This window comes from Chanodichthys erythropterus, chromosome 11 (genome assembly GCF_024489055.1).
Source record: "Chanodichthys erythropterus isolate Z2021 chromosome 11, ASM2448905v1, whole genome shotgun sequence".
Classification (NCBI taxonomy): domain Eukaryota; kingdom Metazoa; phylum Chordata; class Actinopteri; order Cypriniformes; family Xenocyprididae; genus Chanodichthys; species Chanodichthys erythropterus.
In genome coordinates, this window is record NC_090231.1 from 13,272,974 (window position 1) to 13,300,419 (window position 27,446).

General features: G+C 38.0%; 1 protein-coding gene across 1 annotated transcript in view; it reads left to right on the top strand.

Moving 5' to 3' along the window:
• Positions 1-642: 642 nt before the first annotated feature.
• The window catches only part of dnah2 (dynein, axonemal, heavy chain 2), a 189,757-nt gene continuing 162,953 nt past the window's right edge, over positions 643-27,446 (top strand). Inside the window, exons 1-9 of the mRNA XM_067400458.1 lie at positions 643-714; positions 4,317-4,498; positions 6,453-6,523; positions 8,624-8,794; positions 9,159-9,387; positions 12,248-12,358; positions 15,649-15,887; positions 17,802-17,993; positions 22,389-22,546. Coding sequence (XP_067256559.1) covers positions 4,351-4,498; positions 6,453-6,523; positions 8,624-8,794; positions 9,159-9,387; positions 12,248-12,358; positions 15,649-15,887; positions 17,802-17,993; positions 22,389-22,546 — 1,319 coding nt within the window. The 5' untranslated portion in view covers positions 643-714; positions 4,317-4,350. The remainder of the gene's footprint in view (positions 715-4,316; positions 4,499-6,452; positions 6,524-8,623; positions 8,795-9,158; positions 9,388-12,247; positions 12,359-15,648; positions 15,888-17,801; positions 17,994-22,388; positions 22,547-27,446) is intronic.

Here is a 27,446-nt window from a genome sequence, read left to right on the forward strand (position 1 = left end):
TGTTGTGGGCTTTATACATATGTCTACTCTACACCACTGCATTCAACCATTGATGATGACTGGATGTTTTACCGTTCTTTGTGCAAAGGAGTTCAGAGCATACTGCAGAGTTTTATTAAACAGACCTTAAAATGGCCCTTACCTTTTCCTAACTAAACACTAGATTCTATGATTCCGTGGTTTAATGCATCCTTGAGTTGTTCTGCATTCACAAGGCAATAGTGTGTCGTCGGTGCTTGAGAAAGAAGATAATCATTTATCTCTTGAGACAAGGTTTTGTGTGCCACTGGACTATTATGAGCAAACATATTATATAAACATAATGCCATTCCACTTCCAGTAGGTTTTCATTTAACCGACATCTGCTGAAGACCGCGACCGCTGTCACTCAAAAGAGGAACGCACATTCTTCTCTCTGACCCACCGTATTTCTTATTCCCCAAAATACAAACATTACCTTATTTATTCATTTATTTATTTACAGTTGGTGTTTTGTGCCTTCATTTAAAGCTTCAACGACATGGGACATACGTAATATCCGCGCAGAGAAAGCCAGAGTCGTGCGCCGTCTCCATGGAGACGCGTCCACAGAGTCCTCACGCGCAGGGTCGTCTGAATGGCTTTTACCGCTTGAAACTGTTTGGAAACTTTGACTTTACGCACTTTAAGTCATTTGTATAGTCCGAAGACGCTGTTCGGAGGCTAATTCCAGAGGTAAGAGAGATATTTTGCTTGCTTATTTGAAACTTAACTGAGACTGTCGAAATTAGACGGTTATTTTCAAAACAAACGGTTGCTATCTACCTTTAGCACAAACATGGCTTATTTTACTTTATTTACGTACTTGCGTTGATATTTAGTGACGTATTTTGAATATGTTACAGGGCAAATAGTGCTTCACACAAGAAAAGACTATTTAACAGCTGTTTTGATATGCAATAACCGACATCAGTCTGTAAATGGATAAAGCAGAGTGATAGACCTCTCACAGGTCTTTCTCCAGGCTTTTAGATTACGTTACATTTAGATCTTTAAAACCTTATGATTGTGTTCCACAGAGAGCTAGATGCATGAAGTCTTTTATAATCAGCCTGTTGCCTCCCACAAACTTGGCTTTGTCATTTCATCTGATGCAGTGTCTCACAGATCTATTTTAACTGATTAAACTCACCTGCTGCCTTCCCAGTTTCATCTGATCTGACGGGATCTGCAGCTTTAAATGTTTTCCATTACCCACAGACTCCCTGTCTTACCTTTCTCTTTTCATCCTTTTTGTATTGCCTCCAAAACTGTCTGCTTTATTACATACAGCACTCAACAAAACTGACAAGTTGGGAACTGAATCAAAGCTTCAATAAAGAAGGAAGGTCTGCTGGTGTTGACAACTAAATGTGGAAATGGAGGGAGAGACATCAGCTTGGAAAAGATAAATAGTTTATGAGCTAGATATTTTTTGCTCTCGCTTCCTGACTGAGGCAGATCCAGCGAGGCAGATTTATCCATATCGTCTGTCTAAGAAGAGCGCAATACTGTGGTGCTTGGAAAGTCGTATCACGTCTGTGCTAAAAGGTTCTTCTCTGTCTCTGATGTTCAAAATGCTTGCTTTCTTCTGCCTCTGTTCTTGCTTTTATTTACTTTGACCAAGAATGGTATGGGGAAATCACAGAGCTCTAGACAGCTGATGAGGCATCATTAGGATTTTGAGCACATTTTGTAATTGAAACTTCACTGCTGTGAAGTCTATGTGTGCACATTTATTTATTTGTGTTTGTATGTGTGTGTGTACACATGCATATATACGTACTGTAGTGTTGAGAAGGTTACTTTTGAAATGTAACAGGCTACAGATTACAAGTCACCCTATTTAAAGGTGCCCTCGAATGAAAAATGTAATTTATCTTGGCATAGTCAAATAACAAGAGTTCAGTACATGGAAATGACATACAGTGAGTCTCAAACTCCATTGTTTCCTCCTTCTTGTATAAATCTCATTTGTTTAAAAGACCTCAGAAGAACAGGCAAATCTTAACATAACACTGACTGTTACATAACAGTCGGGGTGTACGCCCCCAATATTTGCATATGCCAGCCCATGTTCCTAAAATTATGAAAGGCATTAGACAAGGGCAGCCAGTAACGTCTGGATCTGCACAGCTGAATCAACAGACTAGGTAAGGAAGCAAGAACAATAGCAAAAAATGGCAGATGGAGCAATAATAACTGACATGATTCATGACAACATGATATTTTTAGTGATATTTGTAAATTGTCTTTCTAAATGTTTCGTTAGCATGTTGCTAATGTACTGTTAAATGTGGTCAAAGTTACCATCGTTTCTTACTGTATTCATGGAGACAAGAGCCGTCGCTATTTTCATTATTAAACACTTGCAGTCTGTATAATTCATAAACACAACTTCATTCTTTATAAATCTCTCCAACAGTGTAGCATTAGACATTAGCCATGGAGCACAGCCTTAAATCCATTGAGAATCAAATGTAAACAATATAACAGTATACAATACTCACATAATCTGACGCATGCATGCCGTATGCATGACAAACACTTTGTAAAGATCCATTTGAGGGTTATATTCGCTGTGTAAACTTTGTTTATGCACTGTTCAAGGCAAGCGCGAGCTCCGTGGGCGTGGAGCAGGAGAATTAAAGGGCCAGTAGCCCTGAATCGGCTCATTTATAATGATGCCCCAAAATAGGCAGTTAAAAAAATCAATAAAAAAAAATCTAGGGGGTATTTTGAGCTGAAACTTCACAGACACATTCAGGGGACACCTTAGACTTATATTACATCTTTTTAAAAAAAGTTCTAGGGCACCTTTGTAGTAAGTAGCATATGTAGTAAGTAGTGTAACTATTTCAATTACTTTATTAAAGTAATGTAACTGATTACTTTTTGATTTATTTTCTAAACATTTTCAAACATTTAAACCAGACTTCACTTGAATTTAAGGTTTAGTTCACCCAAAAATGAAAATTCTGTCATTTATTAATCACCCTCATGCCGTTCCACACCAGTAAGACCTTTGTTAATCTTCGGAACACAAATTAAGATATTTTAGTTGAAATCCGATGGCTCAGTGAGGCCTCCATAGCCAGCAATGTCATTTCCTCTCTCAAGATCCATTAATGTACTAAAAACATATTAAAACGGTTCATGTGAGTACAGTGGTTCAATATTAATATTATAAAGCGACGAGAATATTTTTGGTGCATCAAAAAAACAAAATAACGATTTATTTAGTGATGGCCGATTTCAAAACACTGCTTCAGGAAGCTTCAGAGCATAATGAATCAGCGTATCGAATTATGATTCGGATTGCGTGTCAAACTGCTAAACTGCTGAAATCACGTGATTCGACACTCTGATTCGACACGCTGATTCATAACACTCTGAAGCTTCCTGAAGCAGTGTTTTGAAATCGGTCATCACTAAATAAGTCGTTATTTTAATTTTTTTGGCGCACCAAAAATATTCTTGTCACTTTATAATATTAATTTTGAACCACTGTACTCACATGAACTGATTTAAATATGTTTTTAGTACCTTTATGGATCTTGAGAGAGGACATGTCATTGCTGGCTATGAAGGCCTCACTGATCCATCGGATTTCAACTAAAATATCTTAATTTGTGTTTCGAAGATTAAGAAGGTCTTACGGGTGTGGAACAGCATGAGGGTGAGTAATAAATGACAGAATTTTCATTTTTGGGTGAACTAACCCTTTAAGATTATAATAATTTAATTTTAAAGCACAGCCACCACAAAATCAGTCTTTAGCACCTCTTTTTACTTTGAGATCGTTCTTGATGTTAAATACAGATTTAAAATCATAGTTGATATCAAATCTTTGCATAGCAATGAGACACTGGCATCTAACAATGCCTTGGGAAAAAAAAAATGTTAATCTTAAAAAATAAAGCATATATGTAAACTCAAATAGGAAATAAAACAGTTATTGAATAAGCATGTGTCCTTTTCTGTCCTAAACTTCTGAAACATTGGAGTTTATTTTAGAGCGGTCAATGCAATTTGGGAAAGAAATCAATTAAACAAATTAATATTATTCAAAATATCCTAGCTTTTTACTGAAAATTTCAGATGTAACCCCATTTGTAATTTTTAACATTTTTATAATAATTCACATTCTTATCACAAATAGTATGGGTCGAGTTATGTGCCAAAGTTTAATATTTAAAGTTAGGGACTTGATTGAATTGTGATGCTTATTTTAGCAAACACCACTGAAAATAGAGTATGTGGTTATATATTTGACTGTATCTTTGCCTTACTGAAAGGTAACCGAGCCCACAGAGGTATCATTCTCACAGGATGTCTGACCCAGGGACCCCAGACCCTACACGTTCATCTTCCAGCATGTCCAAGCAGTCTGATTCAAGGAAAGGTCACTCCAAGACCAAACGCATATCCTCCACACCGGCCCCCAGTGACATCCCTCTAGAAGTGCCAGAGGTTGCAGGTATGAAATAGAAGCAAGCCTTTGTACAAGCAGCTCTCTGATCGGTCCGTTATTTACACTATGCTGAAAAATGCATTGAGTTCAGTTTAACGTCATTATGTATTTGAAATGGTGCCAAAAATGTCAGCATAAAGGTATAGTGATGCAGAAAACTTTGACAGAAACTCCTTTACTGCCACTCAATGCTCTCTCTAATGCACTCATACTCTTTTTAGTTCTTTTATGAATTAGACACTGTTGTGAGCACACACACAATCGGCAGTTAATGCAACCCCATTTTCACATACACACTAATACAAAATATTTCTACTAAAAGCATTGCAAGGGGGTTTCAGTAGGAAAGGAGCTGTAAATTGAATAGTTCTATCACAACCTAATTGTAGGACCTCTGCATCTGTGACCATTGTGTTTATTTTCACACTTCTTATTGTATTCACATTAGAGCGGCACGATTATTCTTAAAAGATCGCAATCTCGATTTAAACACCCACGTGATCTTATTCCTAAGTTTCAACGATTTGGCTATGTCTAATAAACCTTTGACAAGTAAGATCACAGTGAACATTCAAATCTGTGTTGGTGCATAGAGAGCAGTTGTCATGTATTGATATGAAACAGCTTCACAAACAGACTATTTAACCACAGTATCTTTATTTCTGTGTTACAATAATAATTATCACAGAAGTACTGGGATGAAAGTTTATAGTTTGGATATAAACACTGATCCCTGCAGTAGTGATCAAAATAGACTGTAAATCACCTTTTGAAAGTAAATTGACACATTTCAGATAAATATCAATTACATCGTTAGACCGGTAGGTGGTGAAAAGTGACTGATAAAATATGTTTGTCATTAGGTGTGTTCGACTTGAAGTGGTGCTGCGCAGACCGATCTGTGTATGACACGTAAGTACTGCAAGAGCGATTCAAAAGCATAAGGAGCCCTCTGCTCTCTAATTGCTCTCACAGTACTTTGATGTCATACACAGATCGGTCTGGGCAGCCCCACTTTAAGTCAAACACATCTATTGAATCGTTCATTCAAGAGATTTTTTCAAAAACACTGATTCATTCAGTAACAAAACAAGTGAGTGAGAGAGTAAGTCATTGAATCATTCATTAGGGCTTTTCACACTTGAAATAGTTAACCCTAGGTCATTCTAAACCCCTGGTAGATGGAATCCTGTTTTTTTTTTTATTCATGTTTCACACTGCTCATACTATACCTGGGGTTGACAGTAAATCCTGGGTATTCATAAACTACCGTTTCACACTGCACATTCCTAAACCCCGGGTTAAAGTCCCTATCTGCATATTTGTGGTGTCAGTGTAACTGACTGGACAAACGCAGCACGTGACCTTTTTGTATAAAGGCTCTAGCATTGCGAATCCTCATATTACACATTGCTAACTGTAATATTAAGTTTTTTTTCTGAGTGAACTTTTCGAACTATAAAGATAAGAATGATGGTCTCTTCTTCACTCCAATTGTCGCGTTTTCCATTGCAGTTTGACATTTTTACTATCGTGCAGAAACGAGATTGCCTTGACTGCCCAAAGATTAGTTGTCGGTTGCTAAGCATCTAGTTGTAACATTATAACACCGCATCGTTTCACACTGTACAAGTTTGGCACCGCAATGTGGAGGTTTCATAACCCGGGGTTAAAGGTGGTGTTTAGAGCGACGATAAACCATGGTTAAGCACGGTGTGAAAATGCCCTTTTTAAGGAGATATTTTTAAAATATCAATTCAAATTAATTAAATAATTTTTTTTTTAGTTGTCTATTCAGAATTTTGGATATAAGTGTGATCTCTGAAATGTAATTCTCAATTTATCTAAATTCAATATCCAAATTTATAGTTATTTGAATTATTTAATGAATTATTTAATGAATTATTTAATAAATAATTTTAATTATTTTTCGCATTATTTGTATGTTTTTTTTTTCCAGTTGAGAAAGAGAAGCCTGTCTCAGAGGTGGATGTTTCAGCAGAAGTAGAAGATTCCTACACGAAACGGCTGGTAATTCACTCATACATGCTAAATTACAAGCCTTTAGGCACAGACACTGATAAATCACCTCACAATGATTGGGATTCTTATCTGATTATAATCTGCAATTTATAATTTTTCCCTCGCTTGAATCTCACGCCTGCGGTCTTGGTTTACTAATCAGTGCTTTCATATCTGCGTTATTGAGTTCTTCTAATGATGTGAGTGAATATTTCATCCGCTCTCCACATGCTCCGTGGGCTTGAAGGTCTTGTTTGGGCCGTGTTCATGTATTAGACCTCATCATTGATCACACAAATCCGGAGGATGGCAGCAAGCTAGTTCGAGAAAACATTGATATATTCCACCCAATGGTCTTCAAAATAGAGGAAGAAGAGAAGCATATTGTTGAACTGTAATTTCCGTTACAGGCTCATGCATACACATGACGAGGTCTTTGGCTTAAACGAGATAGATAACCCCTGGTCAAAAATGATGGCTGATGCAAATAGTGGGGGAGGAAGAGATGACTGAAAAAGTGAGGGGCGAGTGGGCAGAGCCAGCCAGCGAACTTACAGCATCTCTGTCCTTTCATCAATGAGGTTAATAGAATTAATTACAGCCCTCTGGCTGGAAAAAGGCAATGGCATTTACATGCAGTGGCTCAGTGTGTCCGCCCCTGCTGGGAGACCCTGTAGAAAAAACAGCTGGTGAGCTGGTTGTAATGACATTTGTTATAGTAATGCACATTCACTGACATTAGCCCTTTAGACAAATATCAATATGTTTATGGTAGTTATGTGATGCTTTCAGCATAGAGGTGCACCTAATTATTAGTGTGTTGCGTCGTGTCACGCAACTTCTAAGAAGACAATGGGAGTGTTTCACAGTTTGACATGTGAAATACTCCCACACCATATAATTTAATGTTAAACCATATCATGTTTCATCTAGTTTGGCCAGTCTGTGGTCTAATTCTGTGTTTCTCAACCAGGGGTCCGTGACGTAATGCCAGTGGGACCTTATAAAATATCTGAATATGAATATTTGTATATTTTGACATTTGACATGTACAATATTCAGTCATATTGTCAGTTATATTATACATATATTATCTTCTTTTATGGGAACAAGTCAACTAACATAGTAGAAAATTATTCTTGAATGCATTTGGTTATCACTAAGACATTAATGATACCAATGAGCCAATATTATTCTGGGGTCCTTGAGGACGGTTAAATTAACGCGTTAATTAACACACCCGCCTCGCCCCAGACCTGCATAGATCATCTTACATTTCATACAGTTGATTGGTGCAGGCCAACAACTCACCTCGTGCTGTATAGAATGCAGTTAGTATGACCCTAAAATTCAAGATATTAGGGCAAAATGCCCCTGCTTTTATCTCATATTTATATCATATGATATAGTTAAGCAATATCACACGAGTGCAAAAGTGATGCTGATCTTATACAACAGTTCAATAAATAAGAAGTTAATATTGTTATATTTTACACACAAATATTGTGTTTTTACTCAATTTTGCCAACAAAAATATTACCTAAAGCCAGAGCAGAACTGTTGTGTATCTCCAAGCAACATACAACAGTGTTTCGTTTCTGAATGAATCTTTGTTTTGAGCGAATCTGTCAGGTGAACCAGTGGCTACGTTCACACTGTCAGTCCAAATATGATTATTTGTGTATCAGATTGGAATCTGATTTAAAATTATTGATGCCCACATTGTGTATCGCATATCGCATTGTGTATGTTCAGATTTGATTTGTGTGTCCATGCTGCTCTTTCGTTTTTCTGAATATCTGCATTGGTTTCTATGGCATTTTTCTGAATATCTGCATTGGTTTCTATGGCATTGCGTTGGTAGGCAATGGCAAACGCCAAAAACAAACAACAGCAATCCCACCATGGAGGAGTTTGCAATACAGATGTTAGTTCCATCTTAGTGAGAGACGTCTTCCAAAAACATTAAAAAAGTCTAACTGACCCCAAACTTTTAAGTGGTTGTGTATTGTGTAAATTTTACAAAATTCTGCCTTAGAATAAAAAAAAATATATATATTAAAAAAAAATTAGATTGTTATAATTCACTAATCTTTTTTTTTCCACCAGAGAGAAAAAATTAAACAGCGTTTAGCATTGAGTGGTATATCAAAGGAGTCATGGACAGAGGAAAGTGAGCGAGCCTTGGATAAATTCATCTCGGACACTTCTGTCAGGCTTCTCATTGTCTACCATGACCCTTACACCGGCCTACGCGTGGACTACGCCATGCCTGCTCAGGTATGCTGCAGCTCTATTTCGAGAAATGACATTTAATGTTCCAATCGGAGCCTTTTGTGTCACAATCTCATAAAGACTCTGAAGATTATTCAGGGTTTGAGCGTGCTTGTTTTTTTAATGATATTTTGAGTTTCAATTTAATGAAGGAACATGCAGAGCTTTCATAATAAATGTATTTTTCATGCATTGTGTTCATTTCCAATGCATCTGGTGTCTTGCCAGGATACCAAAGATCTCATTGTTTAACAGTGTGTGATGACCTCTGGTGATCCATTAGTGCTCAACAACATGAATTACCAACATTTTTTCTTTCCCACTTATCCATCTTACATCGCTCTCTCTTTCTCTTTCTCACTACCCCTAGGTGGTGGAGCATATGTCCTACTTAATCCGGGCAGAGAACAGTATAATCACAGAGGAAAGTTTTAGCAGCTCGGTGCAGTTTGGTTCTGTGAGGGGCGGAGCCATAGAGGGCCTCCTCAGGCTAATGAATGGCATTCACTCCCCTCAGGTCACCTTTAGCACTGCCTGGCCAGAGACTGCCAAGAACAACTACTCTGTAGAAATGCACCGCTTCATTACTAAACTTACAGGTAATGACAGATAGTTACAGTGCCATCTAGTGTGTGCCCTCCTCAGTCGGTAGCATACTAGTAACCTTCTGTATACACTCGCATGTTATTTGTCATCACATTACAGCAGGGGTGTCCAACCCTGCTCCTGGAGAGCTACCATCCAGCAGATTTCAGATCCAACCCCAATCAAACACACCAGAATCAGCTAATCAAGGTGTTCAGGGTTGCCTGATAATTACAGACAGGTGTGTTGGAGCAGGGATGGAACTGAAATCTGCAGGATGGTAGCTCTCCAGGAGCAGGGTTGGACTCCCCTGCTTTACAGTTTGCACAGCGTTAAAGGATTAGTTCACCCAAAAATGAAATTTTTACTCATTACTCACCCTTATGTCGTTCCAAACCCACAAGACCTTCATTCATCTTCGGAACACAAGTTAAGATGTTTTAATCCGGTTAAGGTTTTTTAATCTCTCATAGAAAGCAATGAAATTACCACATTCAAGGTCCAGAAAAGTAGTAAAGACATCGTTGAAATAGTCAATGTAACTACAGTGGTTTAACCGTAATGTTATGAAACAAAACAAAAATAACGACTTTATTCAACAATTTCATCTGTACCGTGTCATTTTCCTACTAAGTTTATGTTGAAGACACATTGCAGACTTTGCGGGTTCTACGTCAGAACGCCATGTGCAATGTGTCTTCAACGTAAACTGCATAGGAGAATGACAGAGTAATGCATAAATAACACTTGAAAAAGGGGGCCATGAAGGATGTCATTGCTGTTTTTTTTTTTTTTTAAATTGTGTACGCACTCTGAACAATTTTCATTGAGGAATTGCTTGTAAGTTTCACAAATACTTACAGAGAAATGACAAGTAACACATTGAATTACATGTGAAATTTTTAAGTAGAAAGGCTAAAATAGTATTTTCTTGTAAAACATAAACCAATAAGCTTTAATTACAACTTTGAAAAATTTACAGAAAGAGCTTGATTAACATCTCAAACTCTTTAAAAATCGTTTTAAAACACATTTTGCACAGAACTTTTCTTTTTCATTGAAAACCGTTTGCAGAGGGCAGCCCAGGCGCTTCATTATTTTCATACATGCTCACTGAAGTTCATTGACTCTTCTTTTGCTACCATTTTCTATTCACATTTAGGTTATTGATCCTTCCTCTCATCCATATTGCAGACAGCGGCTTGCTTCATATATGTTTCTTTCACATTAGCTTGAGCTTAAGCACTACTGACCTGAGATCAGATTCCTGTTTTGTATTTTGATGTCATCTCCATCAGCTTAACAGGCATAGCTGATTTAGAATCGATGCTTTTGTGGGTTTTTTTGCACTATGACTGAGCTCCTTCCACCGTCAGCCATTCAGAGGTAATCACCTGGCACAGTGGAGCACCGTGATGGTTCAATTATTATGCTCATCAGTCCAATCAGCACACCCACATCACCCAGAGCAGTACGACTCTGACTAAACAGAAATAACACAGCGACCAATCAGTTCTTCTTATATGGGGAAAGGCACTGCCACAGCGCTCCCGGGTAATCAGAAAGACGTTCAGCACTTTTAACAATTCGGCTTTTGGTTCTCTTCTTTTAGCACATCATTCAGTAGATCTTGTTCGAGGCGATAGGCCTGGAGGCCAAGAAATACATTTCAAAACCAATGGAGATGTATGTACAGATGATTCAAATACCATACCGCAAAGTTGCCTTGGATCCATTTTAATTAAGCTAACAAATAACAGTGAGGTCACAAAGAGATACTTTATACTTCAGTGATATATTCAGCTGGTTAAGTAGTATATTCAGAGAATTAAGATTCGAAATGAAAGGAGTGAGTAAAAGCCACAGATATATTGATGTTAGCCATGCCTTTTCCAAAAATAATGGCACAAGCTTAGTTCATTCTTACTCTGTGAGGTAAAGCTTTGCCAATTCATCTTTGTCATTTACCAAAGCTGAAGAATTTGGGCTGAAATTTGTACTGAATAAATATAGACACTATACACCCTCTCTTACACTAACAAAACAACACCATACACTCTGTAGGATTAGACACATAAACACACACACACACACACACACACACACACACACACACACACACACACACACACACACACACACACACACACACACACACACACACACACACACACAGTTTTAACTTCTCAGCCAGCTGACTCATTCACTTTCTTTATTTTATTTTTTTTATGTCTCATTATTTTCCCTCTGGTGTATCCCGTTTGCTTGTCTTTGTTCTCCTTGTTAAGGCCAATCGAATGCTGTCATTGTGTTCCTACACTCTCTTTATTTCTCTGTCTCATTTCTACCATCACAGAATGAAGCAGCTAGTCTAACTTATACACACTGGCCTTGTTCCTTTTATTCTTTTCATCTCTCAATATGCTTTGCACTTTTTGTATCTCACTCTCTTTCTTCTGTCTCCCTCCATCAGACTTTTGCTTCTTCCAACAATTTCATGTGACAGACCTCTATTATCTTTTTATCTGCTGCTTAAAGTAGTTGCAGCAAGCATCGTTTTGATGTCCGGCTTGGAATGAGCAGCAGATACTGTAGAAAGCCACAAAGAAAATGAACAGCAGTTGTAAAAAACATTTGTGACTGCTGACATGTGCCACACAGGCATAAAAGCTTAGCAGTAAACTTTTATTGTGTTTCCATTTTATGCTTTTGTGTTGATTCATTTCACTAGCATGCAAAGCACCGTAATGTGGGCCGGATTTGCTGTCTACAGCAGTAAGAAATGAGGAATGACATGTACTGTATGTGGTGTTGCTAGTATGGGCGACTTTTACTGCTCAGATTACTGATGTCCAACTTTGTTCTTCTCCACAGACAGCAGATTTAAACAGTTAGGCAGCACAGTGCTCTACGTCCCTCTGGAGGCTCTGCAGCACCGCCCAGAGGAGGCCGTCACGAACAAGAGTCTGGTGGGAAGGCTGGAGAGTAAGACTGCGGCCGTGTGTGTATGCATGGGTGCTTGTGTGTGTAAATGGGTGTGTGAGAGCTTGAATAATTTCTGATGGAGTGGACTGAGGAACGAACAGTGTGAATAGTACATAAGATGCCGTATGCAGGAAATTACATCTACCGTGACAGTCCGTGGCTAGAGCCTGTGAGTGTGATTTACACAGTAACCACAGCTGAAGGGCAAAAATAAAGGGCTAATTCAATTCAACATTGCCATGCTGCTCTAAGAGAGTTAAAGGAGTCTTTATTAAATTTGGCGGCCCTGAAGGGGTCCAGGGTTAAAAGGACATTCTGGGGGCACTTGAAGGTGTTGGAGGAAAAGGTATTTTAAAAGCTAACTTTGAAAAAAATTGCAGGACACAGTATGACGGATACCCCACTCATGGTCTTTTACAGCAGGCAGCAGAGCAGAGACTGTTTGTCCTCTAAGCACTTTTATTTTAAATTTCTCCACTATGTTAATGTCAACACGAAGTCAGATGGGACTTAAAGTCCCCCTATAGTCAAACATTTTAACCCTTAAACTCATCTTTGATCACCAAAATGACATATTAAATGTTTTTTTTTTTCCTGTGGAAAAAAAGTTCATGCCTTAAAATAGCTTGAATGCTAATCCTTGCTTCATTTAGTATACACAGATCTAAGAATATGTTAATAAGCCCCGCCTACACTCACTCGCATCAGCTCAGAGATCCACTCGGTCAACTTTACTGAGGTAAACACTGCACGATGGTAACGCTCTTTACAACGTCTGACACATAACGGTAATTAATATGATTAGCCTTTTGCTTGAACACGTTAACAGCTAATAATGTGTTGCTAATGTTACACAAACCATGTTCCCATTCGCCATCTCAGAGTCAGACTGCTGCTTTCTAAAAATCAGCATCCTTATCTACATTTTGAACAACTTAGAATGTCAGTGGAGAAAGGCATATAGTTCATCATAACATCTTAATATACATCATATATCCACCATATTGCTATTTCTACCCAATTTTTCATATCAGCAGAAAAATATTCCCTTCTCTTGAGACCCCATGCTTCAGAGTGGTCCGAGTTAATGAAATGCTAAAGCCCACCGGCACGTTGGCCTGATTGGTTACAAGGTATTTTGTGATGTCAGAAACACTAGCGATTTCAAACTGCGTTTTTGAAACTGTCTTTAGATCACTGCAGTTTTAAAGAGAAAATAGTCAGCAATGGGGCTGACTTGTGAATTTGCACATGGTTTGTCTTGAAGCATATTAAAAACATAACATAGACATATAAACAACATTAAAAACTTGATTTCCACCACAGGGGGACTTTAATACACATTCAGTTTAACACCAGTTCCATTCACACAAACAAACAACATTTTTGCATGATTTATTAGCGCATGTGATTAAAATGTACCGTTCAAAGGTTTGGGGTCATTAAGATTTTTTTTATTTATTTATTTTTTTTGGAAAGTCTGTTATGTTCACTAAGGCTGCATTTATTTGATTAAAAAACAGTAAAACAGTTATATTATGAAAAAATGAAATATTATTACAATTTACACCCGGGTAAATACGAATAAAATTAACTGTCATTTCTCCTCTTAGACTTTTATTCAAAAGACAAAAGATTCACAAATCTAACCTTTAATTAAAGTCAATTAACACAAAATATAAATGTGAAATACATAAAATAAATATGGTTTTCTCCAAATATGTGTGCCAAATCATTGGCACCCCTACACAATCTAATGATTAAAAATCGAACTGAAGTATTTTCTCATTCATATGGTGTTTTTAAGTTCACCTTAGTGATCAGGAACACTTAAATGATAAGTCATGACATCCTGTTTTACTCGGACGCCAAAATATGAAGTGGCACACAGGCCAAATTCCTATCGTCATCCATCACTATGGGAAAGACCTGAGAATACAGTAATGATGTGTGACAAAAGGTTGTTGATAATAGTTGAATTTTTGGAATATTCATTTGTACCACTATGTGATGGTAACAATCTACCTGGAAGAGGGCGTGTGTCTATATTGGCCCCACATGCACTGAGGAGGATGGCTTGAGTTGCAAAACAAATTGTAAGGATCAAAGTTGGAGATGCTAGTTGGGTCTTGTGGTCAGAAAGTCTCCAAAACTATGATCAGACATATAACCACAACTTGTTTGTGAAGGTTGAAATAAAAAGCCTTTGGTGACATCAAATAACAATCTGATGCACCTCCAGTTTGCCAGGTGTTACTGGTTGGACTGGGTTTTATGGTCAGATGAGACCAAAATAAAGCTTTTTGGAAAAACACTAGAGGCGGGTTTGGCATGGATGGAAACATAGCCGTGTAGAAAGTATCTCATCCCCACTGTGAAGTATGGTGGTGGATCTTTAATGCTATGGGGCTAATCCTGGACAACTTAGCATACACGGTATCATAAACTGCATCAAGTACCAGCAGATATTAAATCAATACTTGACTGACCCTGCTTAAACTGGGCCATGGTTGGATCTCTCAGCAGGACAGTGATTTAAAGCACATCTCAATATAAACAACAGAATAGTTCACTGACCACATAATGAAGATTTTGCCATGGACATAAGCAGTCTCTGGGCCCAAAATCCTATAAAAACCTGTGGGATGAGCTGAAGAAAAGAGTCCACAAGCATGGAGCTCTGAATCTGAAAGATCTGGAGAGATTATGTATAGAGGAATGGTCTCAAAACTCTTGCCATTTGTTAATTAACCTAATTATGCTTTATAGGAGAAAATCCAGAGCTGTTATCTTGGGAGGTTGAATGAAGGGATGCATTATGTTTTAGAAAAAGTGTTTGTTTTATGATAAGAATTTTTTTTCTTTCAATTATTTGACTTTAATGAAAGGTTACATTTTCTGTGGATATTTCAAATGAAAGACTAAGAGGAGAAATTGCAAAAACAAATTTTCAGTCAGTTTTGCTCATATCCATGCTAATATTTGTGGAGCCCACTAAAAATGAACTATTTTAATACATTTTGAAATTTAATTTATTCCTGTGATGCAAAGCTGAATTTTCAGAATCATTATTACAGTCTTCAGGCTCACATGATCCTTCAGAAATCATTCTAATATGCTGATTTGCAGCATTTTTTTTTTATTATTCTCAATGATGAAAACTGTTGTGCTGCTTATTGTTTTTGACTTCTTTGGCCAGAGATTCCATGCAAGCCTAATTGTCCAATTAAATATAATGCAGACTCTTACAATCTCTCTCTCTCTCTATCTCTCTATCTATCTATCCCCAGTGGTGATGATCCACTGGACACGTCAGATAAAAGCAGTGCTGAGCTCTCAATCCATGAGCGACATAGGAGACACCTCGGGGCCGCTGGAGGAGATCTCTTTCTGGAAGAGCCGCTGCGCTGATCTGGACAGCATTAGTAAGCAGCTGCAGAAACCAGGAGTCTGTCATATACAGGCAATTCTGCAGCTGTACACATCAACCTACATCCCACCCTTCTGTGAACTAGCCAAGCAGATCCAGGTACAACCGAGTACCTACCTGTGTGTGTGTGTCCATGAGTGTGTGAAAAAGTGTGCAGGGCTACATGGCAGGAATTGAGCTGAGGGGTAATGGGCTGAACAAGAACATTCTCTGGCTGTTGATGATTTATATGCGCCTTCTGAACAGCTTCTCCTCACCCCTCGGAAATGAGGCCGTCTCACATTCGGTCTTCACCATTAAGAGTTGGCCCGGCTTCTCATTTCAATGAGAGACATAGCCTGTCTCTGTCAGCTCTACTTCAGCGCTTAGTGTCGCACCGTCATTGCCCTTTAACACTGATTTTAGACCAGTTTATGGTTGTTCTTATAATGACTCAGGATTGGGGTTTTGGTAAAGGAAGCTGGTCCTGCATCAGTGCAGAGGACACGTGTCCTTTTTTGGTTTGATTATTATGCCTCCAGCTTCATACTGCACAAAACTGCAAGGCTGCAGCAACTGCCGTCCTTCATTTCATACAATCTCCAAAGCCTCTGAAAAAAATCAATGTGACCAGAGTGAAATAATTAAACATCAGGTCTATTTGACCTTCAGGGGCACCCATAGATGCTTGTAATAGTGACGTTGTAGAGTCAGCTATGTGCCTGATCACTGTCCCGTAACAGCCACTGTTGTGTATGCTGGCACTCAACAAAAGAATGTTGATCCAAGAACAAGTCCCACTTGGGTAAAACCCTTTAAGCTTATTCAGTTGTCACTGAAATTGACCTTAACTGTCCAAATTGACTTCAGGGGCCAGTTGCATAAACACAGCATTTTGTCATTCAACATCAGAGTCTGATGGTCCCTCCCCATTCAGTTTCCAGCATTCTATGCTTCATTTTATTAGTTAATTAAGTGCGTCGTCCGGGTATTTAGAGTGCACTTTTTCTTTTTGGAATTTTCAGTGTGAACACACTAGTCACACTAAATTAGTCATGACCTAATGGTTAGAGAGTCAGAATGGTAACCCAAAGATTGCAGTTTCGATCCTCAGTACCAGCAGGAAATGACTGAGGTACCTGTCACCTAACCCCCAGTCGGTCCCCGGGAACCACAGAAAAAAAAAAAGAAAAAAAGGCTGCCATTGCAGGTTTTTTGTTCTGTCATTAATTACTCAACCTCATGTCATTCCAAACCCGTAAGACTTTCATTCATCTTCAGAACACAAATGAAGATATATTTGATGAAATCTGCTAGCTTTCTGTTCCTCCATAGACAGCCTATGCAACTGAAACTTTGACGCTCCAAAAAGTTCATAAAGAGATCGTAAAACTAATCCATATGAATTGAGTGGTTTAGTCCACATTTTCTGAAGAGACTCAATCATTTTATATGATAAAAAAATATTTAATTTATGCTTTTATTCACATATAAACATTGATCAGCGAACATAACAAAAATGAGTGAATAAGAGCATAAATTCAAACTGTTCATCATATAAAGCGATCGTGTCTCTTCAGAAAATCTGGACTAAAGCACTCAATTCATATGGATTAGTTTCCCGGTCTCTATGTGGACTTTTTGAAGCATCAAAGTGGTAGTCACGTAGCTGTCTATGGAGGGACAGAAAGCTTTCAGATTTCATCAAATCGATCTTCAGTTGTGTTCCGAAGAAGAACGAAATTCTCATTTTTGGGTGATCTAACCCTTTAAATGCAGAGGACAAATTATGGGTTATTATCATACTTGGCCTTCACTTTCAAAGACTAGTTTAAGCAGTTTATGCAACTGGTGAGTAAAATCGGGGCAATGTAACACTCTTGTTCTCAATTATTTGATCTGGTTTAGGTGATGTTAAGTGGTGTCTGTCAGTTTATCTACTGTCTGTCTGTCTTTCTGTTTTCTATCTCTTTCTCTGTCTTCTGTCTGTCTGTCTGTGTTGAAGTAACATTGGTATTTTGTTTTGATCCCCAGGATAGCACTTTGCAGGCTCAGTCAAATATCTCCTTCCTGTCCTTACTGAAAGAGCCTTGTGAGGAGCTTGCTCAGCTTAAACCTTGTGAGATTGTACCCAAACTCGCACACATCCTCAACCTCATCCGTGTGATATGGCTCAACTCCAGCTACTACAACACTCGTGACAGGATCACGGCTCTATTATCCAAGGTACATGATTTTACCAATAAACTGATTCATTCAGGAACACGACTATTGTCTATTTGCTCAGAGACACACAATGGTTAAATCTGCCGTGGCTTCATTTGGAATAATTTTCAAATTTGGAGTTATTTTCAAAAATGCACATTATTCTAATATTAACTTATTGTTTATTGAACTGTTGTATAAAAGCTCACAATTGCTCATGTGATATTGCTAAAATATTCTATTATATATAATATGTAATCCTTTTATTTAGTATGATAACATCATGTGCACATTCTACAAATGCAAGTTGCCTGTACGGAATGATTGAGTAAAGCAATATATGATAGGTTATCTCTTTATAATATCACATGAGTGAATTGATTTTCAATGCTCAGACAATGAAGATCCACTACACCTTTTTATTGTTATGCACAACCCTTTGTCTAGGCAATCAATCACTTCATGCATAATTTTGTATGAATCAGCTAAGCTCTCATGCTCAGAGGTTTTCCCTCAATCCACTCACACAGACCTATACAGTCATACTAGTACCTGCTGCCTGGATCCCACACCCCCCTCTTCTGCTTCCTGCACATCAAAGTTCGGATTGCTTTGGGCTCCGCCACATAGATAAGCCATCAGCCGCAGTAGCGTAGCACATGTAACACGTGTTCTTCAGATCATAGGAGCGGGGCCTTGCGTCTCTACGCCACCCGCTCGCATCGGTTCACTTGCTTTTCATTTCCATCCCTGGCTCCTTGAGAGCATCAGGGAAACCGTTTAACCTTCTGTAATTACGCTCTGACCCTTCCTCTGCAGGAATCACATGATACTACTGCCACTTTGTTTCTCTCTCTTTTTTTGTCTGTTTCATTTTTCTTTTTCCTCTTTTTCATTCTCTTCTTTGAAAACACATCAAGGCAAATCGGACTGCTACAAAAACATTTGGTCTAATTGTTTCCTGAGGGGTGAGACTATACGCACATGCTGAAATGCCCGCATTAAATCAGCAATTGTTTTCCAAAGGGCCATTTTTATTTTCTGAGGTCATATTTGCACCTTTGACCTGCATGTTTAATGAGTTCAAGTCTGGACAATCTTTTTTCCCCCAAATTTTTATAAATTTTACGGGTAGTCAACTGTATGAAGAATTATTGGGTATAATATGTCACAGTTTACTCTATTTAGCTATCCTCACTTACATAAATGAACTATAGTGTCATGAACCCACTAATCAAAATCATTTTTGGTTTGACTGTAAGTGTTTATGTGTTAGACCTGATGGGATGGTTTTCACTGGAAATTGCGTACATACGTCGCTCACCTGTGTGTGTGACTTGTTATATCCGTAAATAGGTTAAATAAGCTGGTTATATCTCTTAAGCCTAGTAATGAATGTTTTATGAGGATAATCATATTCCTCTGCACAGTCACGCAGAGCCAAAGCACAACTAAAAACAATGTTCTTCCGCAAAATGCATGCAGTTTGTTTTTTTTAACCGCTACAGGGCCAAAAGTTACTTGGTATACATTTATTTTTTTTATTTTTTTTGTCTATGCAGTAAAAGACAGTGTGGTTTATAGACAAAAACAGTTAAAAAAAATCTTCAGAATATCTTCTTTTAAGTTTCGTAGAAGAAAGTTACAGATACGGGGTTGGAATGACATGAGGCAGAGTAAAAAAATAACAGAATTTAAATTTTTGGGTGAACTACCTCTTTAACGCAAACTCTGCTGATCATTGCAATGCCACCCTCTAACCAAAAAGACAGACATATCCATAGCCTTTCTTTAAATCTGTCAGAAATGTACTTCAGTTCAGCCACAACACTGTAATTCTTTATGCATTCTTACCCAGGCCAAATGCCTGTGGTTCAGTCAAGTGAGCTCTCTGCACTTTGTTCTTACCTTGTCAAATACACAGACTATCTGATGTGAAAACTTCTATTGTGTTAGGTCAGTGCTTGTGTTTATAAAACAGCTCAGGTTATACTATAATGATTTTTGAAGTGAAAGAAAGTTCTCTTCTCCTGCAATGAAAACAGCTTTCATCAGTTTACATGCATTTTTTTTTCTGCTGGAAAATTGAATTTCTATTTGCCTGAGTGAAAGATTCCAGTGACTGATATAGGCCCTCTCTGTGGAGATTTTTATGTTTTTATTGTTATTTTATAAAGTAATGTTGCCATTTTTCTCATGGCTGTTCCACTGTGCTATGAATGTACTGTGAGTTTAAATCACCCGCTAAGCTCCATTAATACTCAGTGACTTGGATCATGTTCCTGGTTCACAGGTTTGGCCCACGGTCCTATAGGACTGATGGGGTATCAACATCCCCTGACCAAATTCGAAATGAAACATTTCAGAAGAAATTGAGGAAACTGTTCTAAAATCAGAGTGTAACGGTGATTTCTGTCAACGCCCATATACAAATACATCTAAATGGACTGTAAAGTCCACCCAGTGCTCTGTTGTTATTGGCTGTGTGCAATAGCGTGTTAGCAGTGCTGTATTTAATGAAGGTGAAATGGGCCCTGGTATTTGCACTCTTTTTCAGACTTTACAGGGTTTCTCCCCCTCCAAGATGTAAAATAACATGAGAAACCTGATTATTTCAGCAGGGAAGCATTTTATTGTGCTTACAGTGAGGAAGGAAAGAAAGTGAGGTGGTAGAGAAAAAAAGACGTGGAGCAGAACTTGCTTTCTTGATTCAGTTTCCAGTCAAGAGCTTTCCAGCCAATAATTTCCAATCAGAGGGCATTTGAGTCAGGATGTGTGTGTTTGTGCGTGGTTTTGTATGTGTGCATCACGACCACCTTCCTTTGTCTCTCCCTCAGGGTTTCAGCATTTCTTTTATTTGTTTTTGGTTTGTTTTTCCCCCCGTCCTATTTCTCAGAGCTGGTAGAGCCTACATTGGATTTAATATCATTTTCCAATCAGCCAGCGCTAGGGGCCATGGACTCTGGACTCCCATGTGCTTTTACGTTTAATACCAAGAGAATTATACAGAGGTACAGAAAGAGTTCAAATACATAAGGCCTTCAAAAGAATAATTTGTATTAATTGTGCTGGAATTCTGAGACTGATGTGCCCATTGTTATTTCGTGCATGAGACTCACAGCTCTATATGCCGTCTGCTTCCCACCGTCTATTTCCTGATATGAAACACCATCTGCCAGGGTTTCTTAAAGCTCAGCGCCTGTCATCTATTCTTACCTCCTACATCCACCTAACCTTACTTTCAGCTCCATCTAGTTTTTTTTTTTTTCCTGCACCAAAGTTAAGACGCGCTTCTCTGCTGATTTTCAAGAGCTGCTGGGACAGAAATGGAAGAAACGTCTCTGATTGAACAAGGCCTTAGAAATCTCTTGAGACGAAGCATTGGGACATGTGTTGTTTTCATTTACAGAAGCTCTTTTTTTCTTTCTGTAAAGAGAAAAATGAAAAAAATCTATATTATGAACTCAAAAGCTGTTTAATTCTGTGGCTCTCTTAACCTTTTGCTTAAATGAGAATTTTGAGTCATTTACATATCAATTTAATTTCCTCTTGTTTTGTGCCTCCTTCATTAAAACAGGAATTTGCCTGGCACTGTAATCAGGCTGTTGTACACATTACTGCAGCATGGTGCATGCACACACACACACACACATGCACACACACACACACACACACACGCACACACACACACACACACACACACACACACACACACACACACACACACACACACACACACACACACACACACACACACACACACACACACACACACATACACACTGTTTTTCCACATTTACATTTCCACATTCTTTTTCCCTTTTCCCACAGATGTACACATATACAGCTAATTTCTCTCTCTCTCTCTCTCTTTCTCTCTCTCTCTCTCATACACACACATTCATTTCAGTGCTGCATGGGGTTCTTCTGTCAAAATAAACTAAACATGAATGGAAATCCGTCATTTCACATCCTCCATTATATACATCATCAGACATAATTACACTTTCTTCTCTTCTCTTCCTCTCTCCTCTTTGTTGCCTTCTCTTCATTTTTTTCTTTGCTCGTTTCTATACAATGATCTCTGTTTTTGTAAGGCACATAGGTCTTAGTGACACCAGCCACAAAAGCCAGGGTTTTAACAGGAGCAAATCTCGTTCATAGAAAAGTCTGTACTCAAGGTTAATCTACACCTGAATGCAGAGCACATTAAACCACACACCTGTCTGTGCTTGCTTTAGTACAGTCAATGTGGTTCTCTCATCAAACATTCATGTGCAAATCCTCAGTTATGAGGCTGAACATCCTGACATGCAGTAGATACAGACACAAAGACAGATTCATACTCGGATCACTGCGTGTTTAACTTACGTAAAGGATCTATACAATGTTGTGTTTTTGTTTTTTTTTTTGCAGATGAGTAATGAGATCATCCGTCTGTGCTGTCGGGAGATCTCTCTGGACAGGATCTTTTCGGGTTATGTGATCTCCAGCAAGCAGATTCTGAATGACTGTATCCAGTGCTGCCTGGCCTGGAAAGAGATCTACCTGCACACCTCCCAGCTCCACCACAAGTACTGTAGCCCTTAATCATCATTTCTCTCTGTCTCTGTCTCTCTTTCTGAGTTCTGCTCTGTTCCTTACAGCACAGGAACATGCCACTTAGAGCTGCACTGTGATTGCAGTGTATTACAGCAGCACCCATCCACTTTACACACCATAACTCTGAGAATTTATACGGTCAGCAGTGACATATGGAGTGCCGTATCTTTTCAAATATAATTAAGCTTCTTCAGTGATTTATCTCTGCTTACACTCTGTTGGGTGCTGCACTATTCGTATCAGTATCGCCACTGCTACCAGCACCACTGTTAGTAATAGTATTACTGCTACTACTAAACCTGGTATTATCACTGCAGCTGCCATTTTTTCTACTACACACTGCTATTACAACGAGTAGCACGATCCTGCAATACCGGTGACTGCAGTTTAAGGACTGCAATCCTATAGGACTGCATTTCTAGGACCCTAGTTTTTTTTTTTTTTTTGTATGTATGTACTAACAGTTTATACTATTTTATTGCACTTACTATTCAATTCTATACTTGTATTATTCATTTTCAGAAACGATTTACTTTTTAATTGTTCGTTTTATTTTAGTTATTGAAACATTATTCATATATTTTCATAACCAACCCCTAAACATATCCGTTGGTAACTCTCTTGAAATATTTAACCTAATTTGTTTAAAAATATGAGTCCATATTCTGGTTTTAAATTTATTTATTTATTTATTTATTTATTTTTTTTTTTGAAAGAAAGACCTTATTTTTTTTCTGCGTATATGAGAGATTCCGTTTCATTATCTGCAGGGTGCTGTGGTGCTTCTCGCCTGGTGTGCGACCAGTAAAGAGTAGTAAACTTGTTTGCCCTAAAAATAGTTTTTATGATTTCGATAAAAAATTTAAATAATATGCTAACAAATGCCAGTTTGCAGCATCAAGCAGGATAATGAACTGTTTTTGCATAGCTAAAATAACTGGAAGCGACACTGAAAATTTTGCACTTTTAAGTTTAAAATGGCCTGCTCTTACTTCTAAAATAAGTTAGAATAATAAGTTGGGTCTCCTCTGATGGAGTAAATTTAAATGGATGCGGCTGTCACAAAATAAAAAAAAAAAGACCCCTAGGGTCCTATAACTGCATTCCTGAAACTTGCAGGAATATACTATTGATGAATACGATTTATTTATTGTTTTACTACTGTACCGCTATTAACCCAAAGAAAACTGTTACTGCTAAGATTATTTTTAATTTTATCACTGATACTATGTGTCTCTGCACTACTAGCAATACTAAATATGACCATTACCATTGTTTTTATCTTTATCGTTGTTACTACGGTTATCTGCATTCCACCACTACTAATATGGAGATAAATTAGTCTCAGAATTACTAAGATTCCCAAATTTGTAAGGTAATTCATATTCACAAGAAAAGTTTATATATTTGCAAACAGCAATTCACAGACTCATTAGCTGATTAATATTCACAAAATCCAATTTGCAAATACACAACCAAATTTACATTTACAAAATATGAAACCCGTCCTTTATTAGCACTAATTAGGTTTTTAATTTATGAATGGCTGTTTGCTAATATACACTCAGGGACGTAGCCAGAACTTTTTTTCAGGGGTGGCTTGGTGAGATCAAGTGATTTCACTGGCAAAAAAAAAAAAAAAAGATTAAAAAATTCCTGCATTAAAATCTAGAGAAAATCACTTAATATGCATCTAACTGTTGCCGTGTGTAGTCTGGGTGGAATACCTTCACACATGAAAAGGATTTCATGTAACTCCACCTCAACAAACACTGGTTAAACTGGTCCCACTGTATAACAGTGCTGCGGTTTCACAGAATGTGATGTGGCGAAACACTAGTACAGTGATGACGCGTTCACGAACGCAATTCATGAGACTGTTTTGCTTTAGCACATGGGCTTTCATATGAGAGATCATACATACAGTGGTTGAGAGATATTAGGGGTGCAACGGTACAGATTACTTACGGTTCGGTTTTTATTACGGTTTTAGGGTCACGGTTTCTGTAAGGTTCGGTATGTGCCATGTTCAGGGAAAAAAGGGACTACTGCAACAGCACAAATAAATACAGTAGAGCAAAGATACAAATAAAATAATCAGTGCTTTTCAGGTTTTTCAGGTATCTAACTGTAGTTTTCAGGAAATTGAATCAAATGTAAAATAACATTGCGTATAGTCTTCACTGTCTAAATTAAATAAAGATTAATATTTATAATTTATTAATCAATTTACAAAAGCTATTCAGTCTAGAGCAGTGAGTGATTTCCTTTGTCTTTTGTTGTTTGATTACCATTAAAAACATATAGACAGTAGGAATATTAGGATGCTGTCACTTTAAGACATAATACATGGATAAGTACACTGATACTGAACACATGCATTCTTTTTCGAGTGTTTAAATTCACTTAAGACATAACCTTCTATGTTTGCTAGGATACTCGCCAAGACAGGCATAATTTTTGTATGAATTTGTCCATTCAAGCAAGACTTGAAAGAGAACTCAATATTTGCGTGCTTCCATGCTTCGGATGAGTGCACAAATCTTCTCACTTGGTCTTGAATGTTTAAATTGGCAAGGCTTAAATGAGTTTAGTTTAAACACAGATAGTAAAGTGTGCTGTTCAGGTCTCACCTGCACTCGCGCGCTATCAACACCAGGGGCGATGACGGCGTAAGTGACTTGTCATATAGATAGAGCATACGATATAGATAGAGCAATGCGTATCCATTGAAAAAAACATACATTAGCCTGACTCTGTCTGTTTTATTTATTTCCAACAAACCATATTAAAGATGCGTGGTGCAAGTGCGTGCTGAACCGTGTGTGGAGAACGGTACGGTTTGAATTTTTATTTTTTTTTACCGAGAACCGTTTACACCCCTCGTTTACATGTGTAAATCAGTGTTGCATGGCTTTCAACACACCTAAAGAAGTGGTCACTTTTTGATCATTTTAAGGCATCCTTGCAGAATATAAGTATTAATTTCTTTCTTTAAAAAAAAAAACTTGTTGACCCCAAACTTTTGAACAGTAGTGTAATCTTATTTGTGAATGTTAATTACCTTATGCACATTTTATAAAAATGTGTCTAGGGATTACTGCTAGTAATATATAACAATTACAGTTACTGCTAATACTGCTGCTACCTTTGCACTCATAATGTGGTTCTCTATATTAGGCTTCTTATAACTAATTAGGCTAGCACTACTAATACAACCAATATGGTTACTTCTAATACTGCTGCCACTGTTTGCACTGCTACTGCAGTTCTCCTGTATTACTAGTGCTTCTAATACTACAAATTCTGTAACTGCTAATGTGTTGCTACACTAGCACCATAAATATAGTTCTCTTTCTTATTTTCCCTGATAATACATTGCTGCCACAGTTACTGCTGCAGCAATAACCACCAATACCACTGCTGTACTCACCAGTGACCACAGCCTCGGCTCTTACAGTACTTTGGTTGGCCACTCCAAATTCTGTTTCATGTTTAGCTAAATGTTTTTGTCCTCTTCTAATGTACTTCTGTATGAGTCAGCTGTATACAGATAGTGTTTAGTTTTCAGTACCAGGTCTTTTTCTATACAACAGCTAATACAGAGCACAATTTCAGCCTATATTATTCATTGCCAGCCCTGCTCTCTGTCTTTCAGCTTTATGGTCCTTCTTCTCCCTATCATTTCCTCCATCAATGACTCTACCTAACCCACCCAGCCATCTCAGCTACCTGCTCTCTCTCTCTCTCTCTCTCTCTCTCTCACACTTTTGCAATGGAAATGACACCACTGCTAAATGAGAGTGCCAAAGCCATGCAGTGATTGCAGCCCTCCTGCCAAAAAGAACAGCATTTTACGGTGCGATGACAGAGTTTCTTCTTCAAAGTGATGGCAACTTACCGCCAAATGATGGAGACTGAACATGACAGCATCCATTTGAAAGGAGCTCTCTCAGAGTCATCTCCTGGAGTTTTTTTTATTGCACTTAGGTTTAGTCTGGCGTTTCTTCTTTAGGTGTGTTGAAACTTTGCAATACTGTTTCATCATGTCGCAGCAGAATGCGGCGTCTGCTTCGTAGCATTTCACCGTAAACTATGGCATTACTCATAGCGCTGTGATTTTGAAAGATGTTAACTGTGTAGCAAATGCTGTATTGTTGAAGTTGAATGTAACAGATGCAGTGGGAGGGATGCTCTGTTGTGTAGAAGAAACATTTATTTCATAAGCCAGTCTTCTCTACAGGATGCAACCATTCAGTTGTGGCTTTTAAAAACAGCAAGGGGCTCCAGAGGTTTTTCGTGGAAAATAATGTGCGGTCAACCAAAGACATCACAATGTTCTTAGTGGGTTACACCCTAGGTCTCTCACTTTTACCCTGCAGTTTTTTAGATTGTGTAAAATTTTTGGTGTTGTGGGCCTGCTGGTTGTTTACGACTGTTGACTTCATTTGTTGTGTTGGAAGAAAAGAGTTTGCTTTGTAATTTGCCTCCAAATTACAGCCAGTTACGTGACACACAGTTCCACCTCTTACCAACACTGTACAATGATTCCTACCATACATGCAGTAAATATTGTTATAAAACAACCAGATTTACTGGATAATTGTAGACTTATTATTGAATATTTTTGTTTACTCACTATTTAAGTTTAATCAACTTTAAGGAAGACAAGTAATGCATCTCAGTGCAGTTCTTCTGTTACAGTGTACTATTAAAAAAATTAAAATTGGCACTAGTTCAATTCCACTTTTCTTTCTTGGTAATTATGGTTGTTTTGTTTACATTTTTTGTGATAAACTTGGAAACATGTTGTCTTATGAAGTGCTAATTTTTTTCTGGTCATGTGACAGGATAACAAGCAACTCGCTTACT